This window comes from Carcharhinus amblyrhynchos, chromosome 12, assembly GCF_965287045.1.
Source record: "Carcharhinus amblyrhynchos chromosome 12, sCarAmb.v2.hapA, whole genome shotgun sequence".
NCBI lineage: Eukaryota > Metazoa > Chordata > Chondrichthyes > Carcharhiniformes > Carcharhinidae > Carcharhinus > Carcharhinus amblyrhynchos.
The window spans coordinates 65156194-65168937 of record NC_137335.1 but is presented as its reverse complement, the minus strand read 5'-3'; the positions used below and the strand labels follow the sequence as shown (position 1 = coordinate 65168937).

The 12744-nt window shown below is 39.8% G+C and overlaps 1 protein-coding gene across 1 annotated transcript in view; it reads right to left on the bottom strand.

The window, feature by feature from the left end:
- Positions 1 to 12744, bottom strand: part of LOC145351047 (tetratricopeptide repeat protein 7A-like) — a 252791-nt gene that overhangs the window by 162042 nt on the left and 78005 nt on the right. Inside the window, exon 10 of the mRNA XM_080200649.1 lies at positions 5645 to 5728. Coding sequence (XP_080056775.1) covers positions 5645 to 5728 — 84 coding nt within the window. The remainder of the gene's footprint in view (positions 1 to 5644; positions 5729 to 12744) is intronic.

The following is a 12744-nucleotide window of genomic DNA, read 5'->3' as shown; positions in this document are numbered from 1 at the left end:
AAATCTGAGCTGCAATCAGTTACTGCAGATAGTCTGGCAATTCTACCTCAATGCTAACCTGGGGAACAACCACATAATACAGTCAAAGAAGAAATACATTAAAATGTTGTTAGAAGCAGAACAAAATAAATAAAACTAATAAACAATAGGTAAGAAGTGAATGTAAGAAAATCAGATTATTTCAAATATTAAATTGGATCTATTGAAAATTAAGCAACTCTGGGGAAATAAAGGATAAGTAAGTATTATGAAGTAGGAATCAGAGAGTACACAAACTGAATTTGGTGCAGTCCAAAGAAATAAGTAAATATTTACGACAGCAACAGTAATTATACAACAAGAACAAACTGGGGCAGATTTCTGTCCTATTCTGCATGGATAATCACAAAGCTAAAGCAAAAATCCACATGGCATATTTTTAAATGATGGACAGGACTTTTGCAACAACTCCTCACTAAAGCTGTCCAACAATAAATGTCTCTCTCCTTTAAAGGTATTTTACTATTGCAACAGGTCTGTTGTCCCCAGTGCTCATCACAGAGATTGGCAATTCCTTTTTCTTCCTCTCCTTCTCCTGTCACCTTACCAAGGAAACCACTGAAAAGAATGACCTTAATTATTAGACCAAAACTTAAACCTTGCTGTCAGTGTGCACAATCTTTATGAACTGATCAGAATTGTTTTATCCAATCACTGTAAGTGTAATGTTTAAAATGACCAGTTTATGCAGTTATTGGAAAATAAAACGTTAATTTTCTGGACAAAAGAAAAATCAAATACACAATTTGGGTCAAGTAAGTGTGCTGTAGTAAGATTCAATTATTCAAAATAAAACTTGTAGTTTAAGTGTCAAAAGATTGTGACACGGAACACACCAAAAAGACCAGCTCCTGTTTTTTTACCCTTTCGGTATTTAGAAATTGTTTGGGAAAATTCTGCCCTTTACCATCTTCTTGTAACACTACTGAACAGCAATAGTTTAAATCTAGAAAAAACTGTAAGAGCAGTTTATGCTGAGCAACATTAGCAATCTTCAGGCAAATATCTGTCTAAAATGCCCTATTACAGTGTGTAATTAACCCACTGGGCAGTCAGTCAAGGACTGGATCCTTGGTGTTACTATGTTTAGCAGAGCAAATCAATAAAAGTGGGCCTTGAAAATTCAGGCAAATTGTTCAGATGAAATCAGAATTTTTTAAATATAATTTAGTGAATCTATCTGGCAGCTGCAATACAGAGATGTTAAATGGAAGAAGTGTTGTCACATACTCCTTATAAATTATTGTACAGTAATAGTTTAAATCTTGAAAAAAAATCACATTGGCACTCATATTGACCAAATTAACAGTCTCTATGCACGTACTCTGTATACTGATTAATTTCACCATACTGCAGCTTGGCAACTGCCTCTCTCCCTTTACAAACCTATAAAGAAATCTCAAAGAGGGAAGCAATTTTAACGGCACTTCCGTGTTCAGTGATAATCAAGTAGATCCTGCTGGAAAGTCTATGCATGTGGATATGAGGTGGTAACAGGATTAGGCTTGATTCTGGTGACTTGCTCTTTCTTCCTCCCTACCCAGGTCACTGTCTGTGCTTACATATGCCCAAGTGGCATATCAAAGGCTGTTAACACCTATATAGAGTAGCAAGAGTTGCTGGTGAAATGGCAGGAAAAGCAACAAAGACATAGGCCTGAATTTCACACTCTCCTGCCAGCTAGAGGGGCTCAGAAGGGGGCATGAGAATGGAAGGAATGGGATTCCCTCTGGGATCCCACCCATACCAATCTCACAGCGATTTTACACTGAAGCAGACAAGGCCACTTCAAGGTCCAGTGGTCATTGGACCACCTTCCCTTCTACTTCCTGACCGCCCCCTTTGTGCCCAACCACTGCCCCCCAGACCTTTGCTGCCTTTCCCATCCTTGGACCCCTTAAACTTACCTTGTCCTCCAGGTCCTGGGACTTGGCCCCCGGCATGTTCCTAAAGTTCCTCTTCAGTGAATTTTGTGTAATTCAGCGTCTTACGTTCTCATCTAATTGATATAATATTTTGTACTGATACCACATTCAGGGCCAGAACACAGATATATCTTGGAACTTACCCCCAACCAACTCCCTGATTTTTTTTCTACTTCATTCCACAGAACAGTTGGAGTTCCAATTACATAAGTGGCAATGGCTCTTAAAGCTATTTTGCCCACTGAATATTAACAGTTAGTAAAAACCAAATCCAAAATTGTCCTTAGTGAGCATTATGGGCAGGGATTCCTAGATAGTGAGCAAAAGCTTAATGATTAAGTTTGAAGCCCTGTCTCTGGGAGCCCTATCAATTGAATGAAGACAGTCAGTTAACTAACTTCCACAATGCACGAGTATCACTCTCAAAGAAACGTTGACCACGATTTCTAGAATTCAGATAAAGACTAAATCTTCCGATTTCAACAAACACATTTTGTGGATGGGTTGGGGAATAGAGAACATAACAGAATTTACATTTTAAACAGCAAGACTGGCCATTGACAGAATATGCCAGAACTTGTAGACAAGCTCTGCCTATCAATCCAAATGTACAGACAATACAGAGCCTGGATGCTTATAGCATATTAACATAACTATATTTTATTTCATTTGATATACATTCAACTAACTAAATGGAAGCGGTTTATTTTGAAATTGGTGCGTCAAATTAACCATGACTCCTCCTGTCATTCTGTTCATGCTCTTGAGAGCACTACCATCCTTGAGCTTTTACTTTATGTATACAAGCCCAGATCTAAACATCTGCAGCTCACCTGCCCAAATTTCTCTATCAAAGTGAACAGTAATTGAACAATTTGCCATTTTGACTTATCCCCAAAGTTATTCAAATGGACAAACTAATAATAGCATCATGTGATCCTAAACTCCCTATGTCATGCACACAGATATATTCGTGAAGCACTACCCATCTAAAAGTAAGTGAAGAAGCATGTTTTCTAAAAATAAAAAAAAGCCTGAAGGCCTCCAAGCAAATCTTTCTCAAATTCCTTTCCAGATTCTTTCAGTGACCACATGAACTTTTCCTCCATCCTATTACTCATTTTTTTTTAAAAAACATGAAATCCCACTCTTCAAAGGAAATTTACAAGTCAACATTCAATATTTTTGAAGTCTTATCATCAGGCAACACTATGAGCATAGTAAATGCTGTGTGGAGTTGATGATTCATAACTAAAAGGAGTCATGAGACTTATTTTGTGAGCATTAGGCATCTGAGCTATGAGGAAAGACTGGCAAAACTCTGCTTTTTTAGGAAATGTGATGATACTGTACCTTTAAGAATACATAGATATCATGTTTCTTGCCGGGGTATGTTTAGAATTCAGATCTGGTTTTCAAGGAGCCAATTTGTCTAAGAAATCTTTTAAATTTGGTAGCTGGGAGAAAAAAATTAAGCCCCGGATGTTTGTTTTAAGCCGAGCATTTGTGTTTACTTAGGTTTCCCCTGGGGTTTCAAAGTAAACTGTTGATTAGGTTGATTGGCGGGGACAGAGTCATGTGCTTAGTGGGAGGAGCCAAGCTTCCAGGAAAAAAATACTGGCCACGACTTGCCCATCGTGACCCGCAACTTTTCTGTTGAGTCAGGGTGGGAGATGCACATCTGCGGCCTTGAACAGGGATTTGCACATGCGCATCTCCTAGAGCTGGCAAACAGTTGCCAGTCAGACCACGCTGGAAACCAGCGGAAGACAAGTCAGTCATTTAAATCTTTTTTTAATATGTTTTAAATATGTACATTAGTTAACTTTCGGGTCCCGATTGAATCTCCCACCCCGCCACGACATAAGAGGGAGTCTGACACATCAGGACTACTGCACATGCACAGAGTTCTAGAACCGTCAGACTCTGGCGCGAATAGGCCCTGCCCCTCTAGGTTTTTAATGAGATTCACAACTGGGACCTCTTCAATGCACAGAGTGAAGAGGTTCAGGTGAAAAAAGGTTTACTGTCGGAACAGTCAGGATTTAGAAGTCCTCCCACCAATTCAGCACTTTTGGGAGAATCGCGGCAACTGTTTCAGTTTCATTTTTAAAATACAAGCAGTTTACTGCCTGGTTCTGAAAGAAGCAAGACGTGTCTCTCTCTCTCTCTGAGAGCTCCAGGGCTGGCCACCTAAGTACATGCAAGTAAGCTTATATTTTGCTAACTGATTTCAAAGAAGGAGCTTAAGTCTATAAGAGGAATATTAGTTGAATTGGAACACTTTAGTGAGAAGTTACCAGTTAAGAATTGCATCTTGTCCTGTTTAAGAATTGTTCAATTGTTAAAAGTTAAGCTAATTAGTTTGTTATAGTCAAATTTTGTTAAATAAAAACTTTGTTTTGATAAAAGCTTCCCAGCGTGTCAGAAGAATCGTGTCTGGAGTGAAACATCATATCCTCATATTAATGCCAAAAAGCAAATTGTTGGAGTCTAGCCTGACTTCATAATATACCTTGGGGTTTTTGATCTGTATCCTAACCACAGGATGTAGCAAGGAAGCAAACTTAAAGTTATACAACACGATACTGAATGGAAGTCTCAAATATTATTTCAAGTCAAACAAGTTGGTTTAGATTAATCATCAGTAAGATCTTTTGCACACAAAAACTAAATCCCACCTGTAATGGAATTGCAAATAAGCTACAAGAGACAAAATTCTGAAATCATTGTGAGAAATGGAAGCAGTGATTGGGAATGTTACATTTTTCTTTATTCAAGATACTTTAGCAAAATGGTATTCCTTATCCATGTTTATTTAGTGATAAGAAAAACAAGAGAAAGAAAGATATATTATATCAAATCATTGGGACTGTTGCAGCTTTTCTGTGCAACAGCCAATTACTGTAAAGCACACTTTAGTCCTTATTGTAGTTAATACACACATGCAATTACTGATTACTACATTGTAAAATGTCATGTACAGGTAACAAATGTGTGCGCTGGAGCCAACACTATAGCAACTGGTATTAACAGCAGCACAGATTAGTCCACTAACACTCTAAACACATAGGGCAGTAATAAAAGCATTTCTGTACTATAGTGTATGTTACACATCATGTAACTAGCACATACATAAATATCAACACATAATGAGAAAATAGAGCATACCGATAATGTATGCTACGTTCAGTGGTTTTGTGTGTTAAATTAGGCACCTATCACGCAATGTCTCCGGTTTATACAAATTGTTCTGGGTTGGAATACAGCTTTGATTGTTAAAGGGCACTAGAACAGCTTTGAACAGTTCAGAAAGGTTGAATAAAGGAATTTTATGCTGCAGTTGCCAAGATTCAATCAGGAAGAGCAATGTTTAATCCTAGCTTCCTCTACCAAACCTAAAAACTAGTTCCTGGTTAGCCAATATGCAAATATTGTGTTTACACACAGTGAAATGAAGATGTGCCAACTTCAGGGAGAAAACTTGAGAAATTACAGGTTAGTCAGAGAATTGTAAACTTCGTATATACAAAACAATATACCCCAGCATTGTAAATATCGTTCAAAAAATAATTCAAAATACGTTTTAAAAATCTACTATGACTGCATTCATATGTCCTGATGTTGCATCAGTAAGAGGAAATGAATACAATGACAAATACTGCAGTTAGAGACCTTACCTTTCCACAAGCCACCAGTGAAAGTGCCAACTGATACCACATGTGGAATTCATCGAATGCAAACTTCATCGCCCTCTCCAAACACTGAGGAATAAATTGCAATGAGATGTATTTTTGATAAACAAAATATTAAAGAAAGTGGATTAACAAGCTTCCTATTAGACCAATATACGCAACAGGGCTTAGAATACTTCTTACAGTTTTATTCTGACATAAAATTTATGTTGGTCCAGCAATGCAAGGGTCACTCTTTGTTTCACATTATAATTATGCCATCTAGTGGGAGCTTTACCAAACTCTTACTTAAATGCTTGATTAGGAAATTGTGTATGTAGAATTGGAGTTCAACTAAAATTATTAAGCAAATGCAAGACAGAAAAAGGCCATTTGGCCCAACTGGCTGTGCTAGTGTTTATGCCCCATACAAATCTAAAGCTACAAAATCTGCTTCAGTGACTCTTGCCCAGGAAGATAATTAAATTGGACAGATGTCAAAAATCTTCATCCCAGTCCACAGGATTCTCTGGTGTTGATGCAGTTAAATAGAGTTTTAGCTGCAACGCCAAATTCTCCATCCTCACTTGCAGCACGGTGGGCACAGACAAGATCAAAGAATCCCACCCAGGGTATCTACTCATGATCAATTTCCAGTGAGCCCTGCCAGAAACTGCATGTGTGGCTATCAGATGTCAACAGGATTGGACTCATCCACCATTTTGTCCATGACCTTCCAACACTCACTGTCTTTGTACGCATGTGTGGATTACCCTCCAGAGCAAGTTGCCAGCAGACATCCCAGGATGAAGCAATAACCATTATTTTTAGTTACCAAAGGAGAAGACAAGAAACCATCTTCCTACCAATTATTGCCTTTACCACCCAACACCTCAGTCACTTTTCATATCCCGAGGAGACATCACCGAGGGGTTTGACTTTGTGTTTGAACAGACTAGTTTTCTTACATTAGCACTCCCTGCTATAGCCAGCATGAAAAGCTCACACAATTAAGTTGCCCCCTGGCAATGGAGCAGGCAGAGAGCCGGATTTTACGGCCTTGCCCGTCCCAAAACCGTAAAATCCCGCCTGAAGTCAATGGACCTTTCCATCGCCCGCCCCTCACTTGCTACAATTCCCGTAGCAGACAGGGTGGTAAAGTTCTGGCCAGAATCTACGAGAAGTCACTCCTTCAATCACACATTCTGCATCTTTCATGCTAATACTCCAGCTCCTCCAATCACAGATTTTGTCTCCACTGCTCCTGTTGCGCCTCAAGAAACAGAATCTATGATCGGAGGATCAGCAAGAGCAGGAGGGAAGGAACTTGTGATTTGACATTAAAGAGCAATTATAGCCTGTCACATTGCCCCCATGTCTGAAACTTTTGGCTGCGGCATTTCCAATTACTTTGGCCAGCAATTGGACGATCAGAAGGAGGAGGCAGCAGGAAACACATTAACGAGGTGCTGAGTGCAGATAGGTCAGGTTATGTTTTCACTATGATACATGTAGCTCCGTCATATTTTTTCTATTTCTCAAACCACCTTGGTTCCATGAACTTCGATTTTGATTTAATACACCAATCAATCTTCTGCATAAGTTGCAAATGGGGCGTAAAGGTCAAGTGCAGCATTCAGGCCTGGCACTTAGAGATGAGCGAGTTCCTAGGAAAGGGATCTTGCTACCCCAACCCTGAGGCAAACAGAGATTATTAGGAAAGTTGGGTCTGGCTACTCGGCCTTCAGGTTTCATCTTCAGGGCAACACTTTATTGTTGTGTCACCTGCTGAAAAGCAGCTTGGGGAGGTGATGTGGGAATAGCTTCTCTTCCCATTACTGGCCAAATGACTCCCTCGGAAGGCGCAGCCTTCCATTTTGTAAGTTTCTCTTCTCGACTGTAGAAGGAGAAAGCCAAATGTGAACACAGCAGGTGGTGTGCACACATGATATGAAGGTCATCTGGGATGTTACAACACTGGGATATCTGCCAGAGATATTGCTTTGATTACTTCCGAAATACTGAGGTGTTTCGCAGCATTTTGCCAATGCTTGAATAGCCATTGAAAAATCATTCACATAGCCAATGCTTTTTGTGGCCATGAATAATCTGTAGAATGGACAAAGGACAGGAAAACCTATCCATCAATAAACATAATTTTAGGTAGTGGAGTTGGGGCCACCTTACACCTAATTAAGATGACAATCTATTGGTACAAGATGACCTTCCAATTTTGCACACCAGCCATTTATATGGCTTGTCAGATGGAGGTTGGCAATCTGGTGCCATATTTGTAGGCCTGGTGGACACCAAACCCAATGGGAACTGGGTTTAAGGTCATCCAAGTATTGTTCCATGTGGTAACCTTCAAGGTAACCGAGAGATAGGGGAGTATCTCACCCATAAACCAAAGATGGGATTAAATATAGATGAAAAGGCATTTGGCATCATCAAGTTCCCTCCAAATTTATTCCCTCCCTCTTCCCTATCCCACTCAGGGGAGCAACATCCAAAACAGAATATCTGATCATTATCAATTTTCTGCGTGTGGGAGCTTGCTGTGCATAAATTGGCATCACCTAATGAAGTAATTTGCGAAAATGAGCCACTGAAAACAGCAAAGTAGCCCCCAAAAGTCTATAGTTCTCAAGAAAATGAAGCTAGGCAGCTTTCGTTTTCAAAAAGAGCCCTTGAAAAAAATTACAGACCAGAGAAAGATACCCAATAAACTAAAAGATGCCAAGGAGTAAATATGGCTGCTGAGGGAAAACTGAGCATGTGACCTCATGTAGCGAAGAAAAGGGCAGAACGTGTTAATGAGTATCAGTAAAATGATAAAATCACCTGTAAACCCCAAAGATACTGGCCTGCCAGGAAGTCAAGCAGACAGTAAAAAAGTCCTGATGCAGTCTCTCATGATTAAGCCAGAACAGGCCACCCCTTACCCCCAAGAGGACGTGGACAAAACCCTGACAGCAACCAAATCAGGCACAGCAGTCAAAATTGATAGAATTTACCCAGAATTCCTGAAGAACATCTAATCTTCGGGAAGTAGCTAGGAAAGCTGTTTACCAACATCTAGAAAGCGGCACTATTCCAAACATCTGGCGCCAATCCAAGATTGTGGTCATTTCCAAGCCAAGAAAGCTACCAACTGTCCCAAACAGCTACCACCCCAGCCACTGCTCAAGCTCCAAAACCTCATGCTCAAATTCCTGCAGCTAGGTGATACTTCCTGCTTATATGCTTGTTTAGGACATGTGTAGCATCCATGACTTCCCACATATTACAAGAAAACATTCCACACAACTGAGCTGTCCTGCCAAGGCTTCAATTTACTTCTCTTATTCTTCATTTTGTTTTAAATTTGTTTACTTGGCCTTAACTTAAACTTTACCGAAAGCCCAGTTTCAGTACAATTTTAAACCTTAGGAATAGAATAAATCACAAAATACTTATTAGGTATTTACCAGATACTCAACAAACAGCTAGCTACTTCCCCAACAAAACAAAAATTACTTCTTTGCTGTGATGTCTCTCTTTTTTTCACCCTTCTTTCAAATTCAGCAGGAGCTATTTCCAACCAACTGACTGGTCGTCTTCTCTAGCTCCCAGGGGAATGATGTGGGCCTCGAGCCTTGACCCCAATTTATACTCTGTCATACTGGGCTGCTCTTGTGTAGGTTTGCTGCCTTGGAAACTGCCAGCTAAATGATGTAGGCCTTGGGCCTAGGCCCCAACAGAAAAAGACAGCCAAAATTATACCATCCCGCTATCACAGGAATTGGAGAGGGCGAGGGGCGGACCATAGAAAGGTCCGTTGACCTCAGACAGAATTTTACAGTTTTGGGATGAACAAGGTCATAGAATCCTGCCCAAAGTATTCATTTAGCTCCTCTGCCACACCTGGGTTACTGTATGCAGTTTTGTTATCCTTAACTGAGGAAGGATGTCCTTGCTACAGAGGGAGTACAGCGAGGGTTTACCTGGGATGGCAGGTCTGTCATATGAGGAGAGACTAAGACAGCCAGGATAATATTCATTGGAGTTTAGAAGAGTGAAAAGGGATCCCATAGAAACCTATAAAATTCTAACAGGGTAAATTCAGAAAGAATGATGGTGGGGGAGTGCAGAACTAGGTGTCAAAGCTTGAAGACAAGGGGTAAACCATTTAGGACTGAGGTGTGGAGAAATCTTTTCCTCCAGGGAGTGGTGAATCTGTGGAATTCATTAACACAGAAAATAGCTGAGACCAAAACATTGTGTGATTCCAAGAAATTGGACATAGTCCTTAGGGCTAAAGGAATCAAAAGATGTATGTGGGGGGATGGCGGGGTGGGGGTTTGGAATCAGGATACTGATTTTGATGATCAGCCACGACCATAATGCATTGCAGAGCAGTTTGAAGGGCCAAATGGCCTGCTCCTCCTTTTTTCTATGTTTCTGTGTATCGATTCCCCATTATTATTCTCCTGACTCTGCCTGCAATAGACCCACATTTGTCTTAGCTAGCAGTTTCCTTTTTACATGTCTATAGAAGCTTATACAATCCATTTGTATCTGCTAGTTTATGTTCATATTCTATTATTCTGTTCGCCATTTCTTCATCAGTTTTCTTAAATCAATTAAATAAAACAGTTAAGGAATTCTAGAGAAATACCTTTACCCAGAAAGCGGTTATGATGTGAATCTTACTACCACACAGAATAATTCAGACAAATAGCAGAGATGCATTTAAGTGGAAGCTTAAGGGTTGAGCAGAACTGAGATGTGAGAAAAAAAATTTAAATCGCAAACGAGATCCTAACCCACTTAGCTCCAAGTTTAACAGAGGCAGAAAAGAAAGCAGACAGTCAATGTTTTGCGATTCAATTACAGGGCTGGGAATCCTGCCAGCTCAAGAGAGGTGAGGATAGCTTTAGAAAAATGGCAAGTAGACTAAAATCACTGTTTCTGGGTCAAGAGGAGGAGTATCTTCCCCACCCCCACCCCCTAAAACTCAACTTCTCCTGGGGGTTGAGCGCACCCTGGATTATGCATTTGTCTCCCTTCCCAACCCTTGCCTGAGGCGGAATTCCAGCTTGCAGGAAATAAAACCCACATTGTTAATATCATAGTGATTAGTTAAATTAATTTATTAGTGTCACAAGTAGACTTACATTAACACTGCAATGAAATTACTGTGAATATCCCCTGGTCGCCGCACTCTGGCGCCTGTTCAGGTACACTGAGGGAGCATCTAGCATGGCTAATACACCTAACCAGCACGTCTTTTGGACTGTAGGAGGAAAGTGGAGCACCCAAAGGCAACCCATGCCAACAATGCAGACTCCGCACAGACAGTGACCCAAACCAGGAATCAAACCCGAGTCCCTGGCTCTGTGAGGCAGCAGTGCTAACCATTGTGCCAATTAATAAATCTAATAAAGAATTCTGGAGAAATATCTTCACCTGGAAAGTGGCTACAGTGTGGAACATGCTACCATACATAGTTGAGATGAAAAGCATAGTTAACTTTATCGGGAAACTAGCTAAATAAGGGAGGAGGGAATGGAAGGATATACAGATTGGGTTAGCTGATGAGGGTGGGAGGACTAAAACATAACAGCAACGTGGACCAGTTGTACGAATGGCCTATTTCTGTGCTGTCAATTCTGTATAATTTTATGGTTAAAATAGAGATGCGATGGTCCTTGATGTTTAAGAAATTAACTCATTTTTTAATAGCTATGCGTAACAATTTTTTTGGTCACTTACAAACAGGCTTTGAACATCATCACTTGATTCATCATGAACACTCTTTTCCCTCCCCTGCCCTGCCTGAACAGATCCAGGAAATAGTTTCCTGTCAGCACGTGGCTAGCAAGGGATTACATTGAAGATGTACTACATGTTTGACAATTTAAGTGTCAGCTGGATGTCGCATTACAGCATGGCTGCTCTATTGTCGCTGTTAAGAACTGTGACCAAGCCAAACAACAAAAGGCAAAACGATAATTAAAGACATGAAATATCAGGTTTGGAAAATCAGCTATTTGGGTCACCCAAGTTTACTGACAATTAAAGGAACTACTCGCACATGTCGGTTCCTAAGCTACCACCTGACTTGCACTCAACTATCTGCAATACCTTCCTCTTATAGCTGCAATCGAGTATTACTGGAACAAATTCAAATTTGAAACAAGATACTTTATCACAAGGAGAAACAACATTAGGAAATGATTTGCTATAGGTCAGTGTTTTTTTTCTAAGACTCGCTTTTAAATGACGAGTTGTACAAGAGTCAGAAGGGGAAAAGATGCAAAGTATTTTAGAGGATGGAACACCCATGGCTAATGTTCTATTAAAAATACTAAGTCAAATGAGTCTGCATCTATTTGATGCAAGTCTTAGTGGGTATTCATCCAGAGCAGAACTGCTGATATTTTGACATATTGTTATCTTTTCCTTCAGTCATCCATGGATCATCCAGACTTGAAACATTGGCTCTACTCTCTCTCCACAGATGCTGTCAGACCTGCTGAAATTTTCCAGAATTTTCTGTTTTTGTTTCAGAATCCTGCATTTGCAGCATTTTGCTTCTCACTTTTATTAAATTGATCTTTCTCTACACTCTACCTATGACTAGAACACTATATTCTGCACCCTCTCTTTTCCTTCTCCCAATGTACTCGATCAACGGTATGTTTTGTCTATATAGCATGCAAGAAACAATACTTTTCACTGTTTCCCAATACATGTGACAATAATAAATCAAATCAAAAATAATGCTTTGGTTTGTTGTTTGATATATTCTTAGTCAATCACACATCAAGCATACATCTAAAAACGTTAGCACCATCTTTCAGACAGTGCTCCAATAACCTAGTCCTAACTTGCATAAAGCTCAGAACTGTCTGACTATTTTCTTTTAAAAAATAATGGTAACTAGCTACTCAATACTAATCCCTGCCTCTCACAAAATAAACTATTACAAAAGACAAATATTATAGTAAATGGAAGATGAATATGATCAAAAAAATTAAAGCTATTGACCTGTGCAGTCTTATCTTGTTTCTTCATTCTGCAGCCTCTACACACATTAAAGTAGTACACATTTAAGAGAG